This window comes from Pecten maximus, chromosome 8 (assembly GCF_902652985.1).
Source record: "Pecten maximus chromosome 8, xPecMax1.1, whole genome shotgun sequence".
NCBI classification, from domain to species: domain Eukaryota; kingdom Metazoa; phylum Mollusca; class Bivalvia; order Pectinida; family Pectinidae; genus Pecten; species Pecten maximus.
This window is the reverse complement of record NC_047022.1, coordinates 12,838,819-12,860,554: the sequence shown is the minus strand read 5'-3', so window position 1 is coordinate 12,860,554 and position 21,736 is coordinate 12,838,819. Positions and strand designations below refer to the sequence as shown.

The window sequence follows — 21,736 nt, the reverse complement described above, 5'->3', positions numbered from 1 at the left end:
ACTTATCCCGATAGAAATTCACGGAATTGGTATTGTAGAAACAACTAACGACAGTAACATACATGTATTTGAATGATCGCAGAAATCGTCACTACAGTCTTCTTTCTATTTTATTTATTGTCAGTTCTGGCTCATAAAACAGGGTATTTTTCCATTTGTTGTGATCTTTATACAATACAGCATATTAAACTCATTAAAAATATCACGATCTTATGCTGCAATTTCTTAGTTGTTTTTTTAATAACTGAGCGAACAAGTTTTCAATCTAAAAATATAACTTAACAACTTTTTCAAAATTTGCTTAGTTTAATTTCATTTAAATTATAATAATTCACATAAATGTATAGAAACAACATCAGAATATGCTTATGTACCTCGTAGATGTGAATTATGGAACACGAATCCAATGTCATCACAATTTATCAGCGTTTATTGACAATCAAAAAGTAATGCAAAACTTATAGTTAACGCCAATTTTCATTACCTTTCTCTGAAACCATCTACATTTGTACATGCTATTTGCGTCAATTGGATAATTTCTGCTGTCTACATCATGACGTCAAAATCTAACACAATTTAATATGTATGCCAGTTTCTCTCGTCACAAGAAAGCTACAACTTGGATCCCTATCTCAGCCACAAGGAAGCAACAATTGGGCCCGTATCTCGGCCACAGAAATGCTACACTTGGGCCAGTCTCTTCACCACAAAGAATCTACACACATTTCGTTTCTGAAAACATTGACAAACACTACAGGGGCAAACCCGGCCTTGTGATCCAGACGGGTTCATTATAAGGGAAAGAAGAGTTCCTGAATTCACATCCTGATAACACAATCAATTTTACAGGTGTTGTCGAAAGATATGTAAGCAAATGACCTTTACACTAATTATCATTTCATAGCAAGATTGTAGTGTTTCATCAGCCGGGGCCACTTTTATTACACGAATTAAAAGCTTATTACAGACTAAAAATATTGCCAAATCAAGTGCCGTGGTTATTTCCGCCATGATGGCTAACATCAAAGTACGATTTCAATTACGATTTCGGCGGTATCACATGTTTTGAAGTCCATGATAAGCTAAATTAATCATCCTCATCAGAGGTGTCAAGGTCCTGGTCGCTTGCACACTACAAATGTAAAAAAACAACAACATGATTTTAGCACATTTCTGGGTTCCAAAATATAAACAAAAAACAAAAACAAAAAAACAAGTGATCCCAAAGGGTTATTGGCGCCCACCATTTAATTAAATTTATTGGTTATATATAAGACCGATCTTTTCGCTACATTAACCTTGTTTACTATTTTCCTTTTAATTATTTAATAACAAGGGAACCTATAAATGAAATCTGGAGTTTAAGCAGAACTTTTGTGAACACGAAACAGCGATAATAAACTTGGCCATTTTTCCCAAATCAAATTCAAAACTAAATATGCATAACAAGGGACCAAGGGGAACCTACATATTAGTCCAGTACTTCTGAAGAAATAATGAAAACAAACTTGAAATTCAAGATGGCCCCTGTTAGCTATTTTGTTTTCCAATCAGTCTCCAAATTCAATATGCATAACTAGATACAAAGGTGAACCCACATCAAACTTCAGCCTGTCAAAATTCAAAATGATTACATATCGACTATTTTGTTTTTCGATCAGTCTCAAAAATGAATAAAAACAACCAGGTACCAAGGGGAACCTACAAAAGGTTATAAAGATCCAGAAATTTCCGAGAATTAGCAATAACTAGGGACCATGGGGAACATACATACACAATTTGAGAAAGATCCATACAGTATTTTTATGAGAAATAGCTGTAACAAACTTCAATAGTCAAAATTCAAAGTGGTCGCTTTGGAGCCTACATATGAAATTTGAGATAGATCCATTCAGTACTTTCTAAGAAAAAGCGGTTACAAGAATTGTTAATTGAAGGCTGGACGAACGGAAGGATGGACTTACGTAAAAGACGTACAGATAGGAACCCCATAGTCCCACCAGTTTCACCGGTAGGGGACTGATGAAATTTAATAGTTAATACCAAACATTTGATTTTCTTAGTTGGAAATTAAAGGATAAGAACTTTACCTCCTCAAGGTTCTGGTAGCAGCCCATCTTGAATCTAATAATATCTCCCCACAGCATCAACTGTTTACAGCTTGGGCATTTTCCTTCAATTGGAATTATTTCTTTTGTCTTTTCTTTGGACTGAGCAAGGAACTTCTCAGATAAGCAAACGATGTGAGAAATCATTGAACACTTTGGGTGGATACAGTTAACGGTTGTGTCGTCGGCCTGAAATGATATTCGATAAGAATGTGAATGTGTGGATATCAGACGGATAACGGATGTGTCGTCGGCCTGAAATGATTTTCGATAAGAATGTGAATGTGTGGGTATCAGACGGATAACGGATGTGTCGTCGGCCTGAAATGATATTTGATAAGGATGTGAATGTGTGGATATCAGACGGATAACGGATGTGTCGTCAGCCTGAAATGATATTCGATAAGGATGTGGATATCAGACGAATATTGGATGGATACTACATATTCAGGTTTAGTAATTTATATCTGAAGGACGTTATAGTTATATCCAGAATGTTTTAATTTTAATGATCAACCATCATCAAAAAATGATTAAATAAAACTCGCGTTAATATCAATATTCCCTGTATCGAAGATGATAGAAATTGTCGGAATCTGTTTAATTAGTGAAATTTATATAGAAGAAATAGTCAAAAGGAATAACTCATATTTAAGAGAAGAATCGTATTCTGGCTGGAGACAATTTGATTCTACGGCAATACAAGATAGCACGACAGAAAAACATATAATATGTACGTAATTTGTCTCGATTGCATTTCGTATACTGTTGTCTATTTGTTCAATAGGAATGAAAACCGAATACTCCACTCCATCATAGCAATTTGTAATTCTGTAACCCATATTAAGTTTCATGTATTTATCTCGTATGATTTTTGAGGTACCCGATTAGGCATTCCCCTGTACAGGATTGTGATAGATTGACGCGTTCCATTCGAATCAAGTGGAGATCAAAAGATCAAAAACGCAAATGTTTGACAGCGATATCACATTTCAAGATTAAAAAATGTCGGCAAAAATATCATAATTAAATACTACATTGGAGAAACCAACGTTATGTAGTTCAACATTTCCGGTTTTTTTTTCAGTTAGAAAACTGCTATAGGCCATCTCAGTCATTATAGTAATAATCCCCGATAATGTGCCTATTGTCTGTTGAATGGCGAGTGATAACCTATAATTTGTGATCTACTATATCTGAATACCAGGACAAAATAACGTGTGAATTAACAGTACCTGGCAACTGTCCCACGTAAGTTTCAAACTCGCAACCTAGAGGTGGAGGGCTATTGATAAAGTGTCGGGACACCTTAATCACTCGGCCGCCGCGGCCCCAAACATTAACAGATGCAAAAATGATGCATGTTCAAGTTGATCTGCGCATCAGTAATGGACATATCCATTACATGCGTTGCAAATATTTCCCTAAATGGAGTCATTTCGATACAGTAATGTGGACAGGGAAACTTTCTTTATTCCAGAAAGTTTTCGAACTTTGTCAAAAAATGTTTCTTTTCTCTTCCCGTTCTTTAACTACAAGCTTTGTGAAAAATCTCCTCTAGTAGTGTTTCTAGATGACTAAAGCATTCAATACTGTACGTTGTACACGTATTTCACATTAAAACTAAACACTGTATCCGATAATAGAGCCATTTGTTATAATGTCAACGTTTAAATAGCATGACACTATGTGATGATTGCATCAAAACACGTAGATATGTAAAAGCTTATAGGAACACGCATACAGGAACTAAAATTTTGAAACATGGGTTTTATACATAATACATCAAGGGTATTTATATTAAAGACGAACCTATATACATGTACTAGTCACAATTGTTACAAAATGTCAGTTTTGGTAAACATATGGTATTGTCTCATCGAACAGAACAGTAAAGACATTAAAAGCACTATGGTGTACAGATAATACAATTAGGTGTTAATATTTTTGTTGCTTTTTTATTCAAAAATATTGTGTTTAAACGTGGACATTGTTTGAATATGTTAATTTGTGTTTGTGATTCTAAAAACAAGGACTGTAAAAGAGACACGCGATGTATTAGCATCTTTAAATACAAATTTAAAGTTAGGTACAACGAAGCAGCAAATGAATTAAAATACATCATACAGCTATTTCGGTCCTTGAGGACTTGTCTGTGATGCTAAAGGGCCTAAACTCCTAGGCGAGAGGCGTAATGTCCTATACTGTCACAATCAGTTATTAATCTCTAGCTAGGGATATGCCTTTTGTTTTGCAATGATAAATATTTCAGTAATGTTACTAATTTGAGTGTTCAGAGTATGGAATTCATGTATGGGGCGCCGTTTAACGCAGTCGTGTGATTCAGGGATAGTTGTGACTGTTAAACATTCATATACACAGGGCGATACAACCACGACAGTTTCAGCTTATAGGTTCCTCCATTAACAAGGCAGCAATTCAACTGTTTAAAGTTCTCTGGATGAATACAGAATCTGCCACACATTTACATGTTTGCTATATGTTTGAAATCTGACATGACACCTATAATCAGCTATGGTAAGTATATTTACAATGACAACTGTAATCAGCTATGGTAAGTATATCAACAGTGACAATTATAATCAGCTATGGTAAGTATATCTACAGTGACAATTATAATCAGCTATGGTAAGTATATTTACAATGACAACTATAATCAGCTATGGTAAGTATATTTGTAATGACATTATAATCAGCTATGGTAAGTATATTAACAGTGACAACTATAATCAGCTATGGTAAAAAAATAAGTATATTTACAATGTTCATGCATACAAAGCCGCATCAACTCCTAACGGTATAACATATTTGTAACTATATAGCTATTGCTTCTAAATCTTATCAAATCTGTCACATGATCTTGTGATCGTGCTAGTTATCAACGATTACTGAAACTATTGGTTATAAAAGTTACAAAATACGTTTGATGTTACTTCGACCAGCTAAAGGTATCCAGCTAATTATCTAATATGTCAACCGAAGACGCCCGCCATAGGTTTCTCGCCATGTAATCGTGTAACATCGCTGGATTAGCTTGATATACCATTTACTGAAATTCCCTGTTTTCTTTCTTATTTCTGTATATGAAGTGAAAAGTTACAAATATATTGTTTTAGAAAATTATTTTTCGACCTATCAAACGAACCATGTAAAACTGCCGTCTTGCATTTACCAATAAAAGAATAAATACACAAATCAAAAGCAAGGTATCAATCACAACAAAGTTGTACGAGTCGGAACCATAACACTATATACATATTTGCTTTAGACATTATATTTTCTTCCGGGGCCGGTTTCATCAATATTTTTAATTTAAACGTATGCATAGGAAGGAATTTGTCAAAATATAATGGCTGTCGTTCAGATTTAATTGGCCTTTGTTCACCATGTCATATTTGACGTATAAGCACACCCTAACCATTTTAACCTACTTTTTATGCCACACAACAAGTAAACAGTATGTAGTCAACCAAAATGCGCCTCCATGAACTATTGCAAGCTTACAACAGTGTCGAAAAAGAGAAACCAGGTAAAATATCCCAAACATACTATTTATAGAATAACTGGATGTATAATACTTTAGCTGATCTGAAATAAACAGAAATCAGAAATTCAAATACTTCATGAGTCATGACTTCATCATGAAACATCGAAGCAGCTGATAACATGTTAGTCAACACTCGATTAAAACATCAAATACAAGAAATATGTCACTCATTCCGCGGTGGCCGAGTGGTTAAGGTGTTCCGACACTAGCCAGGTACTGACCGTAGGTCGGTGGTTTTTTATCCGGGTACTCCGGCTTTCCTCCACCTCTTAAACCAGGCACGTCCTTAAATGACCCTGGCTGTTAATAGGACGTTAAACCAAATAAACCAAAAACTGAACCAAATTTTCCATAAAATTGCAGCTATTGTAAAGCACCTACTCTACTATGGTAAGCGACAATTAAGGCACATTTTTCCTATACATTTTTGAATGAAAAATTAAAAGCAATGCATAAACCAGATGTATATTCATAGTATGTCTGTTTTAGTGATGTTTGCTGTAACCTGTCTCTCCACTGGGACGTCTGGGTACCCACACAGGACACCACTATCAGAATTCATGTTCCGGCGCCAAATCGACAGGACAGAATGCAACACGTACCGATTATTTAAACGAGTTATACAGAGGGAAACTACACCACAAGTCGACATCTTCGTCAATAACCTTTTCCGACAAAGCCCGATAACTGGTGACATTCTTCGTACAGAGATGGCAGATGTATGTCGGTATGGCATATTTAGTTATCATACTAATGCAGCTTAACCTTGGCTGTCACTTGTCGTTGTTAAGAACTTGGTGAAAGAATTTGTCAAACTACAATATGTGCTAGTGGATTTAAAAGGTATGAATTAATATAAGTTTCAGCTTGTTTTCGAATCCCCCACATACATTGTTTTAAAATGCTTGTTGTTGCAAAACTTTCTGCCATACAAATACTGTTAAACTAAACGTCATTTCAAAGAACGATGACCTTATAGCTAGTAAAGTTATCACTGATGAATATGAAACAGCTGCTACATTTCTAGATCAACATCCATTATTCGGCATAGTGTATACTGCATCTATTACTAAATCAAGTGCTGATAATAAATTGTGTCCTCTGTACAATCCTTTCAAGAACATCTGTCGATAAGTACTGTTGATTTTATATAAACAACAGTTCGAACAAATTGAGAAAAAAACATTTTGTTTCAATAAAATATTTTCTTACTTCTTTCTTTGACAGTGGCATAGCAACATCAATTAGAACCCTAACACGAAATACCCCTATTGTGGCATCATGCTTCAATAGTGAAGCAGTGACGAACATAATCAGTGTGTACGGAGGATTGTGTACAAGGGATGGTGAAGTAACCGCTTTCTTCACGAACTGTAAGTAATTGTGATTGATTGATCACCAGTTGAATATAATTAAATCATTATAAATATTGCTGTCTCTGGTCGACAGTGTAACTATCATCTTTACTGACTTCGTCATTGAAATCATCTATATAATAGATAATAATAAATTATATACAACACTTACATGTATATAGTGCACTATGTATCTGATTTGTAAAATTACTCTTATGCGTTTCACACATTACATAATATAATAATTAATTTTAGTTCAAGCGTTATACAATGTACAGAACATGGGTAACCTTTGTCAACTCGAGCAGTTAGATGATAATGTGTACAAGACGTCTGCAAGAGACTCTAAAACACACAGAAACAAGTCAGTTTTATCCTCCTTCATGAATTTGGCCAGGGTTTTGGTCTTCCTGATAAGAATTTATAAGCTGTTCCACGAAGTGGCCGCTACCTTTCCAAAACAAAATATTGCAATATCCATCTTCAGCTTAAGTTAGTCTTCAGATTTTGCTTCGATCAATTACCAAAAAATTCTTCATTAATTAAAACATGATGAATACACATATTTGATTTTCTCTCTTCAGTAACAACCAACTTTGAGTCGGTGACTATTTCTTCATGGACAAGTCCTTGTATGGATAACCTGATTGCTATAATTTTGACCTGTCCTTTTCTCGCAGTAGACAGGACTACGGGTTTGGAAGAAGGACCAGCTATCTACCAGAGGTTATACATTTAATCACTCATGATTTATTAAATAATGAATTACAAGTATTATAATCATAAGCATTTCATTTTAGTGAGAGAAAAACTGTGTGAATGTATATTATATATATAATATCAAAAGTTGGTAGTGACGTTTATCTGAACAAAAGTTTCATTTTGCAACTAACTCTGCTCTTCTAAATGAATTAACTGAATATCAGCTATTGGAATTCAAAAGTCAAACTTGAAAAATATAAACATTGATCTCCGTAAAAACAAAACACATTGTAATCCCTGTACAATTTATACGTATTAGGAATAAAACGATTACCTATTATTTTTATCCTTCGGACCCTTTTCTCCACTCCACCCTTTGGAACCCTCTGCTCCCCTCCATCCTTCGGAACCCTCCGCTCCCCTCCACCCCTTTGAACCCTCCGCTCCCCTCAATCCTTTGGAACCCTCAGTTCCCCTCCATCATTTTGAACCCATCGCTCCCCTCCACACTTTGGAACCCTGCGCTCCCCTCCACCCCTTTGAACCCTCAGCTCCTCTCCATCCATTGGAACCCTTTGCTCTCCTCCATCCATTGAAACCCTCCGCTCCCCTCCACACTTTGGAACTCTCAGCTCCTCTCCATCCATTGGAACCATTTGCTCTCCTCCATCCATTGGAACCCTCCTCTCTCCTCTCCATCCTTTGGAACCATCTGCTCTCCTCCATCCAATTGGAACCCTCTGCTCTCCTCCATCCTTTGGAACCCTCCGCTCCCCTCCACACTTTGGAACCATCAGCTCCCCTCCATCCTTATAAACCCTCCGCTCCCCTCCACCCTTTGGAACCCTTTGCTCTCCTCCATCCATTGAAATCCTCTGCTCTCCTCCATCCATTGGAACCCTCCTCTCTCCTCCATCCCTTTGAACCTTCGGCTCCTCTCCATCCTTTGGAACTCTCTGCTCTCCTCTATCTTTTGGAACCACCTCCCGTTACACTCTTTGGAATCACCCTTCCCCTCCATCCTTCGGAACCCTCCGCTCCCCTCCATCCTTTGGAACCCTCAGCTCCCATCCATCCTTTGGAACCCTCTGCTCCCCTTCATCCTTTGGAAACATTCCCTCCCACCACCCTTTGGAACCATTCGCTCCCCTCCACACTTTGGAACCCTCCCCTCTCCCTTTACTCACCCTTAAATACTGAGGAATCAATCCCTTTTTCTTGTTTTTACTGAAGCATGGTATAGGAAAGCAGAAAAACCATAATGACATTAATTTATACAACACTAACGTCCCTTCATGGATACCTCATTCCAAATTATGCTCCAATAAAATGTTTCGGCCATACTTTGGTGTAGCAATCGTACAATGTACCTTCTAAATTCCTTGACCCCTACCTGTGGCTCCAAACAGTAACAATTTTTTTTCAATTGCTTTTTACAAAATTTTATAAAATAATTATAACTTATTTTACAGGCAGATGCAAGAAAGTATTGGGTGTGTCATCACAGGAATAGATGACAATGACATGTCTATGTGTGGGGACAAGCCAAGCCTGAAAAGACTCTTTCTTATCATTGAACTACTCTTAGACTTAGCACCGGGTGTTCATTTCACCATGGCAGATTTTAGACTCTAAATATTAGGTGATTCATATGTATAATGTTGTAAAATACAAAGATATCTTCTGTCATGAACATATATATATTCAGCTTTGCAATATTATATTATATTATTTTTGTTGAAACATGAACCCTATTTACGTGTAAAAGGCATCTGTTTGGTATGGTGGTTGATTTGTGCCATTTCGTTATTTCGTCTTTTCGCCCCGAAAAGACGAGAATTAACAAACTTTGATTCTCGTCTTTTCGCTCGTAAAAGACGAAAGAAAGACGAAAAGTCATACGCGAAAAGACGAAATTAATGCACGCTAATTAACGACCTTAATTCTCGTCTTTTCATGTTTAAAAATCTCGTCTTTTCGCCCCAAAATGACGAAATTTAACAAACCTTAATTCTCGTCTTTTCGCCCCGAAAAAAGAAGCACATTTATATACAAATAAATGTGTTACCTACCCATCTAATACAAGTGGCCATTGATTATTAGCTCACCTGGGCTGGAGGACCAGTGAACTCATGCCAATGCGTTGCATTATTTGTCCAGGGGTTTGTCCGTCATATGTCAATTTTTAATTTAAATTGCTACTGGTCATAAAGGATGGAATGTATTCAGACTGAATTTGGTTAGAAGCATCCTTTGATGAAGAGAACAAATATTGCATAAATAGCACCTCCAGTCCGGTGGGGTCAAAGGGGCTGGACCCAATCGGGCAAACAGAAGTTATTCCTTTAAATTCCTACTTGTCATGAAAGAGTGAATGGATTTTGACTAAATTTTGTCAGAAGCATCCTTGGGAGAAGGGGAACAAATTTAGCACAACTGGTGAATCTGACCTCACTGGGGCTGGAGAGGTGGAGCCCTATAGGGGAAATATAGCAAATTATTTTAAATCCTTCTGCTTCTAAAGGAATGAGAGGATAAGATCTGTAGTAGATCTGAAGAATCCTTTAGTGAAGGCCAGTTCTAAACTGGGACGAGGGGGCCTATAGGCTCTCACACTTTTATGGCCAGGTTAGCCAAATTCACTTCTACACATAGTAGCAAAATTAACTTCTCACCAGCCTATAGCCATATTGACCTGTATACCGTTTTCCACCTCAGTGTATAAAAATTACAGTGGTGGCAAAAAAAAAATCAGTCAATCTGTTTACAATTTGTACATATAACTTAAGTTTACATTGCTGCTGTACTGGTCATTTGTCACCGAAATGTTATGCTCAAATCTTATATACTAAGGTCTATTCAAAGGCTACTGATTGGCTGATGTTCACATTTATGGAGTTTTGTATTTGTTGACAACTGGAGATATTTTTGGGGATACACAAAGATGTATTATCATATGTCTAACCTGGCCTGCCAAGTTTCAAACAGACCTGTTTATAGATGTGGGACATCTTCAGATAAGATTCAAATATGTGTACTTAAATAAAAAAAGGGCAGTAACTTTTTCAAAAATAGTCGAATGAAGATTCCGTCTTAGAAAACACAAGTATATATCATGATTATGAAACCTTCAATGTTTAAAGAGATCGAATGAAAAATGTAATAATCTCCTAACAAATAAAAGTTAATGTCGGATGACCGGCAGAATACTCAGGTTATGTTTGGAAGGGTATATGAAAAGGCATATACTCGCCTGTAGTCAAAAGGATTACGAATATCTAGCCTTGGTTCACTTTTGGTCTTTGCAACTATCAAACTATTGGACTTTCTGCAGAGAAAACTCTAACTTACATGTAAACGCTTGAAACACACTGAACATCTCTGCTGACTTGGAAGAGCCAACTGGCCAATATCATCTTCTTCGGACATCTGGGATTGTTTTAAAGGACTGCTGTTGTTGGATCCTTTACGGCTCTTTTTCCCCTTCTTTTTGTTGTCCTTAGCCAATGTCTTTATCTTGACAGGTCCGTATACTATTGGCATGTGTATTGGTGGTCGACAATCAGGAGCAAAATCCTGTACATAATTTTGTTTTAGCCAGCGAACTGTTAATGCAAAACGATTCCATGGTCCAAGACGAAGCATCTCAGAGACAATACGAAAACGGTACAGGAAAGGTGTCTCTTTTTTCCTTTTTCCAACTAAGTGTCGAAGTCGCCGGGACTTCTGTGGATTCTGCCATGCCCACTCAAACTAAAGAGACATATCCATAATATTGTTAACACATAATGCAAAAAAATGCCAGTAAAATAAAGCACAAATATGTTGTTTTCTGGAAGTAAAACTTCAATCAAGTAATTTCTATGTAATCATCACAATGACCAATTTGAGCTGAAATTTTTATGGTGTATTTTAAATATGTGTTTATTGTTCATTATTTTTTCAAAAGTGTTAAAGTAAATTTCACCTTTTCTATTTATATAAAATACAATATGTTATACTACATGAATATTGCCACCTTATAAGTCACAATATGCTAAACTACATGAATATTGCCACCTTTTCTATTTATATAAGTTACAACTTGTTAAACTACATGCATATAACCACATTTAGAGAAAATATACATTTCAATGTGACTTAATGCAACTGTAATTAATTAATTTGAAGTTAAAAAAGAACACTTGAAGAATTGCCATACCCGGAGAGCTGATATATCATTTGGGAATCCATGGATAATCAGAACCATTTCCCTAAAAAAAACAAAAGAATTGTTGGCATTAGAATAAGATGTGATTTCAAATCGCCTACATAAACACACAGTAAATTCAACCAAACTTATATCATCTGACTCATTAACAAGAAATTGTTGAACATAAAACATCAATATAGAATATTCTTTTCGTAATAAATCTTTTTGTCTGTTATCTTTGATTTCATAGTTTACCTCTCATTGTGAGGAATAGAACATGCTATTCTCATATAGAACAAGTATCATGGTTGTTTTTTTAAAACTCTTTTTGGATAAATCTAATTATTTTATCTGATAAATTTAAGTAAAAATTTCTTGAAATTGTTGTACATGTTGTTTATACTTATTAATTATTTCATTTTTTTTTCAGATATTACAGGCCAAAAGATTATCACTATTTTTAACAAGCAAAATTGGGTATTGTTAAAGCAATACATGTCCCTACCAGCCCGTGCTAAAAATAGTAAGTGAACTTGACCTTGACCTTGACCCAAAAACCCTGAAACTCAAACTTGTCTGAGATATTATATGGTTCTTTATCATACATGAGGGGGAGGAAACCTATACCATAGTCTCCTTGGTTTCATCCGCAGTATTAAATATAAATCTGAAGTGATAAGCCCACCAATCCACTGAATAGGCTTCAGTAGGTTTTGTATCACACATAGTGAATTTTTTAAAATATTTAGATACCAATAAATACCATATTTATCCTCAATCGATCAAATTCCTAATCCTAGTCTGAAAATATCAATTTGTGCCAAATCCCTGTGTATCAGACTATAGGGCAACAGCTGCTACTCTACATGTACATGCAGTCAACTTATTCAAGAGATTGTACCATGGCCCACGTCCATGTGTCCTCCACGCTCCTCCAGCTTGTTTGCCTTTGTTATGCTGCTGTATTCGACGGTTAGGGTTGACTGTGTAGCCGATGTAAGTCCTTCCTTTGAACTTTGGATTGACATTGTATAACAGGTAAACTCCAAAGAATCTCTCAATGGCCTCTGCCATTATAATTTTTCAAAATCAGCATGTGTAATACAACTCATCAATTATCCCTCGAAGATAATGTCTTTAGATCTTAACTTCATCTTTTAATTCTGAAATGAATATTTAAGAAAAAAAATGGATATACAACTGTAAAGTATCAAAGTACCACTACAAACTGTATCAGAAAATTCGCCTAGATTAAAATACTTGTGGTACATGAGTATTACTTATATGGACAGTCCATTAATAATACTTCTGCACAAATTTAAGTTAAATATGATAAAAAGAAGTAAAGATCTGTATGTTTGCATACATTTAAATTGCAAGCAGTTTGGATTTTTACCTAATCATTTCTGACATATGTGAATAAATGGAGAGTATATATCATCTACTAGCTCTTGTGATGGTTTTCAGGGGCAAAGTTTGGTTTGGTTTATTTGGTTTAACGTCCTATTAACAGCTAAGGTCATTTAAGGACGGCCTCCCGTGCGTGCAAAATGCATGCGTGTGTTGAGTGCGTACATGTATGTGTGTTTGGGAGGCTGGTTTATGTTCATGTTAAGTCTCCTTGTGATAGGCCGGAATTTTTGCTGATTTATATAGTGCTACCTCACTGAAGCATACTGCCGAAGACACCCAGCAGGACACCCCACCCGGTCACATTAAGACTTCGTGAAAGAGGGAATAGTGATTAGAAGTGGATAATATACGCCACCTTACTAGGTCAGGCTAGCAAGAATATACCTTTAGACTAGTGGTATGATGTTTGCCTCAACAGCAAGAGGTCACTTATTCGAAACCTGGCATAGATGGTATATTTTTCTTAACTCCTTCCTATAACATTTGTGTATACATCAGGGTGTATATTGAATATCTGAATTAAAGAGTAATATCCTTTTGAAATGATATATGTCTCCATTGGTGAACAATTCAAGACATCTCTATCTAAAAATACATCCATATTTCCAATGCAGATATCTTCATTTAAAACACAAGTCTTTATGTTAAATAAACTTATAAAGGTATCTACAGACTACTGTACATTTTCTATAAATTAATTCCAGAATGAGATATTTATCATTTGAATTGTTGTCACAAATAATGATATCGCTAGAACTACTAATTATCGAAAGGATATATTGCCTGATGATTTAGCAGGTCTACTGTATCTGTGTGTATCTATTTAAACTGAAGTCTTACCAAAACGTTCACAGTAACTTGTATGTGGCGCCCAGAACGTCTTTCGTTTTTATGTTTAGTCGCTCATGATCACACTCGAAACTTCTCGTATGTGACCATAGATATGCTTGGAACACAGCCGAGAACTTCCGACTGTCAAACGTAGTGTCGACACAGATTCAAAATGGAGAGCTCTAACAGGGAAACGGACTTCATCTATGCAGTTATCAACAATATTCCTTCTTCATACCATTCGGCAGACCTAAGAAACTACTTCTCGCAATTTCTAGAGACAAATGGGTTCAAATGTTTCCATTTTAAACATAGACCAGAGTCTAGAACAACTGATAATCCAACTTCTCGCGAGGAACAACGTTCAGGAACGTTTTGCTGTGTTGTCAAAGTCAATGGAAACCGTTTCCATGAATTCATGAAGATGTACAACAAGAGACATTGGCTGGATAGGAATGGAGACGTCCTGCCTGCTTTATGTTTTTTATCTAGAATCAAAACATCCGAACAGCCCAACGGTAATGTCAACGTTCTTGCATTAAGGGGGTTGTTATGATGTTAAAATATGTAAATATGTAATATGCAGCTGATATGTAGGGCCTATACATTAGTCCAGGGACATATGTTGAAAAATCCTTGGTGCTTATTATATGTTTGTATTGATTAATATGAAAAATCGAAATAACATATGAGTACTCCAATCTCGGCTTTAGTTATATTTAGTACATATGTACATTATGTAATTATTCCTGTTGAGAAAGTCATGCAGCTCATATATATATGTACATCACTCAATCGTTTTCCTCTTAATTCAATTGGAAGTTGGAACTAGGCAAAAAAGTTAAGATATAAAAGTAAATCCTGCTTTGATTATATTATTCAATCTACATGTATTTATATTTCATACATTTTACACAAATATGTTCATTTTTAGCCCACCATCTGATGATGGTACATACGCTAATCAAATTACCTTTTGTCTGGTGTCTGGCATGTGTACATGTCTGTCCTTGAACAACCCCTTGGTCCCTATATATAATTCTTATGTCCCACCTGTAGGCCTAGGGCTGACAGGGTTGGAATTGGTATGCTATGATAGTAAAAGAAGTTTGCATGCAGAGAAATTTGAATCTTTGTCATTTGTAAAATCAATTGTATGTTTAATTGTAGGTGAAAGCAACAAATACAAAACAAGAGCAGAACAGAAATGTGTTTCACATGATCGAGAACAGTTCACCATCAGTGACCTTGAGAAAATGAAGGAATTACACCCTCCTGATATTATGCCAAATGGTAACGTGGGGACACCAACCGCCATCTTCCTAGAATATATAAAACAATGTCGACTGCCACCAGTCATTATAAAAAACCTGGGACTGTCATTTCCAAAGACAAGATCAAACAAGAGGTATGGGAATGTTCCTTTTAATTACAATGGTACAGTTGTAGGTGATGTTGGGTGTCAACACTCGGAAGGAGAGGAAAATCCAGAGGTCAAATCGTCTAAAGGTCATGAGATTCCAACAGAAAACACCCAGATTGATGAAGGCGATCAGGTTTTAGGCAAAAAAGACGAGTCTTCAGATCTAGACTCCTCGCAGAATGTAATTAAGGATAACACATGCACAAGTACACAAAAGAGTACTAGGGACAAATTTAGACAGGACCCCGAGACTAAGAGAAGATATGAACTAAGAATCGAGGAAAATTTGATTGGAAAAGAGGACAGGGATTCTGATGATGTAAGCATGAAAATAATAATTCTAAGAATTTGCTGTCAGTGTTTTGTGTATACTTAATCTTTCTTCATATACTACAGTAGCTTGCAAATCAGATTTTAAGTCTTGCTCATATGATAGATGTTTCACGTTTGTGTAGGTTTAAATTGAAATATTTGCTGCCAGTGTTTTGTGTAAAGTGTAGGTTTAACTTTATTTTATATATATATATGTACATGTATATAGCACAAAGCTCTCTATATACATTATGTAGCTATCTGTAGGCATATCACATGTATATGTAATGAACTTTTCAACTTACATTAATTAACTGAACTAAGCATTGCAGTATTTTTTTCGACTTCTAGGGATAAATCATTGAGCAAAATTGAGTGTTAGATAGAACACTACTGAAAATATATAATACAAACGTTAACGCTGATAATCATTTATCAAATAAGTGTTCATATATTAAAACCATTGATAATTAACCCTTTTAAAGTGTAACTTACAGGATAAATAGGCTTTCTTTATGATTAGCATCACAGTTAGGTACCATACACCCTTATGTAATCTTTTCATATTTCACTATCAGGACAATGATACATGTGAGGAGTGGGAACGTCACGAAGCAATGTATGATGACCCGTCAAACCAGGAGAGAAATTCAGAGCGTCTGTTCGAGGAGGAGATAGAACTGAAGTGGGAGAAGGGTGGCAGTGGTCTTGTCTTTTATACAGACGCTCAGTATTGGAAAGAGCAGGAAGGAGGTGGGTTTCCTGTAGAGGAAATTTGGTTGATCAATACTTGATACCACAGGGAAATTGATGCAGCGTTTTTCAGACACATAATTACTTAAATCCTAGTCTCATTAATATCCTGAATGATGCTAACATGTATGATAATATTGAAAAAAGATGTAGTGTTTAGGACTTACCAAAAAAAAATCCTACAGAAACATTGAAGTAGATTACTAAAATTCCTTCAGAAATATTGAAATACTAAAATTCCTACAGAAATATTGAAGATTACTAAAATTCCTACAGAAATATTGAAGATTACTAAAATTCCTTCAGAAACATTGAAGTAGATTACTAAAATTCCTACAGAAATATTGAAGATTACTAAAATTCCTACAGAAATATTGAAGATTACTAAAATTCCTTCAGAAACATTGAAGTAGATTACTAAAATTCCTTCAGAAATATTGAAGTAGATTACTAAAATTCCTTCAGAAATATTGAAATACTAAAATTCCTACAGAAATATTGAAATACTAAAATACCTACAGAAACATTGAAGTAGATTACTAAAATACCTACAGAAACATTGAAGTAGATTACTAAAATTCCTTCAGAAATATTGAAATACTAAAATTCCTACAGAAATATTGAAATACTAAAATACCTACAGAAACATTGAAGTAGATTACTAAAATTCCTACAGAAACATTGAAGTAGATTAATGGTGGAAGGAATATAGTCCTCTAAACTCACCATAATTGCACGCTCTGAAATTTCGACCAGTCACTTGTCAGATATAGGTGACTTGTCAGAATTTTGGAATCCTAAATCGTGATCAGTTTTTTTGTGGACTAAAAGAAACAAGGCATTGGGTTTTCCTTATAAAGACATTCAGTATTGGAATTAGTGAAAAGGAACCAAGTAAAATCATAGTGGATATATGTGTTGAGGAAAATTCTTATAGAATAGAATGATCGACTCCTAAATTTTGCATCACTTCTGAAAATGTGTTTTTGCCACTATCAAACAGGAATGGGAACATTTGTGTTATTTTAACTGATATACTGGTAGGTGATACACAATGGCAGATGAAAATATATGTAAAAATGTTTTGGTTTCATTGTAGATAAAGACACTTAAAAAATGTAATGAAACATTTACCAAGTTTCCAATAATGAAAAAATAAGATTGAAAAGAAAATAGCCGTAATACTGTAGCGATGATCAATTTTGTGTTTGATATATTTACCTGGATTGTTATAGTGGTATATTTACCTGGATTGTTATAGTGGTATATTTACCTGGATTGTTATAGTGGTATATTTACCTGGATTGTTAAAGTGGTATATTTACCTGGATTGTTATAGTGGTATATAATTTACCTGGATTGTTATAGTGGTATATTTACCTGGATTGTTATAGTGGTATATCTACCTGGATTGTTATAGTGGTATATTTACCTGGATTGTTATAGTGGTATATTTACCTGGATTGTTATAGTGGTATATTTACCTGGATTGTTATAGTGGTATATTATTTACCTGGATTGTTATAGTGGCATATCTACCTGGATTCATTGTTATAGTGGTATATTTACCTGTATTGTTATAGTGGTATATTTACTTGGATTGTTATAGTGGTATATTTACCTGGATTGTTATAGTGGTATATTATTTACCTGGATTGTTATAGCGGTATATATTTACCTGGATTGTTATAGTGGTATATTTACCTGGATTGTTATAGTGGTATATTATTGACCTGGATTGTTATAGTGGTATATTTACCTGGATTGTTATAGGAAAAAGAAGGCCTTGCTTTTCACTGTTACTGGTAAAATAATTTGTACACTTATATTTTGTTTTATAGATTTTGAGGCATTGCTTTTTAATGTTAAGTGGGACCGCGGTGGCCGAGTGGTTAAGGTGTCCCGATACTTTATAACTAGCCCTCCACCTCTGGGTTGCGAGTTCGAAACCTAGGTGGGGCAGTTGCCAGGTACTGACCGTAGGCCGGTGGTTTTTCTCTGGGTACTCAGGCTTTCCTCCACCTCCAAAACCTAGCACGTCCTTAAATGACCCTGGCTGTTTATAGGATGTTGAACAAAAACAAACCAAAACAAACCAAATTTTAATGTTAAGATAGTATTGTATTAACACTTATGACTTGTTTTTGTAGATTTTGACGAGCAGACAACAGATGACTTGGATGTTGATATGAGTATATACTACGAAGAAGGAGCTGGTGATAAGGATGCACGGGACTATGTGACGATGCGACAGGAGACACGACGACGTGACGGTGTGGAACACACCGACAGATTTAGTGCTGGCATTGCCAAAAAGAGGCCTTCAAATATGAACCATAGCAGTGTGACACAAAAAATTGGGAAGTTTGAGCAGCACACTAAAGGATTTGGACGTAAAATTCTCACACAGCAAGGTTGGAGTGAAGGAGAAGGGCCTAGGATCAACTGTGATCGGAATTTCTGAGGCTCTTGAATCGGAGGGTCAAGGTCCGAAGGACAAAGCAGGATTTGGGTAAGATTTTCAGGGTTACATGGAACGTTAGTTTTAATAATACATTGCAATTTTTTCAATTGATATTGTTTTGAAAGCAGTATAAAACCCTTTACAGGGGTATATCTACTTAGATTTCTAGCACAAAATCATTTCTTGATTATCTAGTCACAGTGTTGTAAAATCTGTAAATATATAGTGTTAAAATTATTATCAAAATATCATCAAATAGATGCAAATTTAATGCAATAAATATGAGACATCTACTTACTGGAAAGCTGGTCACACTTATAGAAGATTATATAATATTGGTTATATTTGCAATAATTAAAGATAGCTCAAAATCAAATACCAAGGTACTCATTATATTCATAGTTTGAATTGAAACATCTTCGATTGTATATTATATGTTTCTCTTCATATACATTCTCATTCACCTGTATACTTGGAATTTTTGACTAAGCAATGTTCTGCAAAATTCAACCCTCATAAACTTGTTTTCACTGCAGCTAATCTGCAAAATGTCAGTATTAGCCCCGAAATTAAACTTCACAGTAATGAAACATATTAGATATCATCTCTGGATTTATTTGAGTCATACTATAATGGTATTATCAAGTAAAAACAATAATGTTTCAAGTAAAGATGCAAATGTAATAAAAAAATTAAACAATATTGGGAAAACAAGGAAATATAAAGGGAGATAACTTGTACTGTCCCTCATCAGAAATTACAATTTAGATGTTTTTCGTATTTTCATCAATTCTAATTTTTGTTTACAGATACAGAGGAGAGAAATTATTGAAGACGAGGGATTTGAAGCATAAAAAGCCACATGTTGAGCGACTGATAACAACAAAATATGATGATCCATCAGAGACAGATCCTGTCGAGCCTCTATTACGACGAAGTCACCACTACCATATTTCTCACCGCCACAGCCATCATGTTGCCTTCACTGCTGCTCAGTCTACAGAATAAACTAGTCATTGATTTACCCTCATGTCATGAGGTCAAGGTCCTTTTTAGTGCAATTTAGGGAAAAGATATAAAAAAAATAAATCTAATTAAAATCTAGATGGTCATTCTCACTACGTTACATGAACATCTAACAACATCCTGTAAGGGGTCACGTTCTGATGACCTTTGAGATCTGTGTATTTCACTTTCATGGCGAATTGTCAATTTGTTGATGTCATCGAAGCAAAACATTTTGTCACAGCATGTAGCAAACCATTTTGGCACAGCATGTATATTGCTATATGCTTTGTGGGACGAAAAAGACTTGAAAAAAATTAACAGCTTATGCAGCTCTGCACTCTAGTCATGCTAATTCGGACATATAAAATTCACTTCCAGGATTCTGGAAGTAGTAATTTGATTGGCTAATCCAAAAGGTCACTCTGACGTGACCCCTTATGGGATGTTGTTAGATGTTCATGTAACGTAGTGAGAATGACCATCTAGATTTTAATAAGATTGTAAAAAATGTACTTACCGCACATGTACCTAAATGTAGGTTCTCCAAGGACTGGTAGATAAAGGGTTGTTGTTTCCCTACATATGATTATATTAACTCCAGTTGTTTCACTTTATTTCTTAAAACGTTGTTTTATCTTTCTTTATTTAAAAACTATTTAGGGAAAATAAACATTTTTTTCTCTTTTTTTTTTTTTTTTTCAGTTTTGAAATCTTTTTTATTCATCCTTTTACATATAGTATACATACAGGTACATTATATTACATGGTATAATAATACAGACATATCATTACAGCAGTAAGATGTACAATACGTATTAAGTGATGAATAGAAAAAAAAAAGGATCAGTTGGTTTTTTTTGGAATACAGAGACAAACAAACAAACAACCTTCCACTCACGCTTTCTCTCATTTTAATATATTGTGTTTAAAGGTATAAAAAAAGAAAAACTTTTGACTCACTTTTAAGTACATGTTATGATATGTGTGAAGAAGATCTGAAAAATTATTCACTTATATAGACCATTTTTTCACAAGACTATCATACTCCATGTTGTTTTTGTAAATTTCCTCCTCTGTTTTTAGATACAAATCTAGTATTTTTATGAATCCATTAATACAGGGGAGACAATTTTTAATTTTTTGTTTATAAATATGGAATTTTGCTATTAATACTAATGTATTGAGATATTTGACTTCTTGATCTTTATGTAACTTTCCCAAGATTACATCTGTAACATGTAATTGTAAATTAGTTAAAGTATCATCATATAGCCATACTTTGAAATCTTCCCAGAAGATTGCTACTAGTCTGTATTCCCAAAAAATGTGGACTATAGTTTCTGTATGACGGTTACAAAAAGTACATAATGGAGAGTCCTTTAGGTTTATCATATGTAGATATTTGTTTGTACTTATAATCCTGTGTATTATTCTATATTGAAACCATCTTAATTTACAGTCTATAGTGGATTTAAAAGGGATTATGTTTATTTTTTTCCACCATACTGTACCTTCTACCAAATTCAGTTCTTCTGACCATTTTGTAATGTATTTATTGTTTGTTTTTAAGTTTTTAATAAATAAATTATAAACAGAACGACCTCTTT

The 21,736-nt window shown here is 34.9% G+C and overlaps 3 protein-coding genes across 4 annotated transcripts; 2 read left to right on the top strand and 1 right to left on the bottom strand.

Annotated features, from left to right (window-relative positions):
* Positions 1–412: 412 nt before the first annotated feature.
* On the bottom strand, positions 413–14,240 carry LOC117332494 (structure-specific endonuclease subunit slx1-like). Its single transcript, XM_033891423.1, has 6 exons — positions 14,179–14,240; positions 12,827–13,088; positions 11,935–11,986; positions 11,085–11,486; positions 2,091–2,297; positions 413–1,132 (listed from the first exon to the last, which is right to left on the bottom strand). Exons 2-6 carry the CDS (start codon positions 12,997–12,999, stop codon positions 1,088–1,090), a joined length of 879 nt encoding a protein of 292 aa, XP_033747314.1. The 5' UTR covers positions 13,000–13,088; positions 14,179–14,240; the 3' UTR covers positions 413–1,087.
* LOC117332495 lies at positions 4,468–9,528 on the top strand. Of its 2 annotated transcripts, none has more exons than XR_004533748.1 (5): positions 4,468–4,646; positions 6,166–6,519; positions 6,904–7,049; positions 7,616–7,757; positions 9,206–9,528. XR_004533748.1 is itself a non-coding variant. In XM_033891424.1 (5 exons), exons 1-5 carry the CDS (start codon positions 4,598–4,600, stop codon positions 9,366–9,368), a joined length of 738 nt encoding a protein of 245 aa, XP_033747315.1. In that variant the 5' UTR covers positions 4,471–4,597; the 3' UTR covers positions 9,369–9,522. The 2 variants fall into 2 exon arrangements, 1 of the variants encoding a protein (XP_033747315.1); XM_033891424.1 differs by having other exon boundaries at positions 4,471–4,646; positions 6,166–6,403; positions 9,206–9,522.
* Positions 14,229–20,799, top strand: LOC117332493 (G patch domain-containing protein 3-like). Its single transcript, XM_033891422.1, is given in 6 exon segments — positions 14,229–14,687; positions 15,340–15,911; positions 16,483–16,657; positions 18,808–19,088; positions 19,090–19,169; positions 19,931–20,799. Coding segments are annotated over 6 exon segments (1,653 nt in total). The 5' UTR covers positions 14,229–14,341; the 3' UTR covers positions 20,130–20,799.
* The last annotated feature ends 937 nt before the right edge of the window (positions 20,800–21,736 follow it).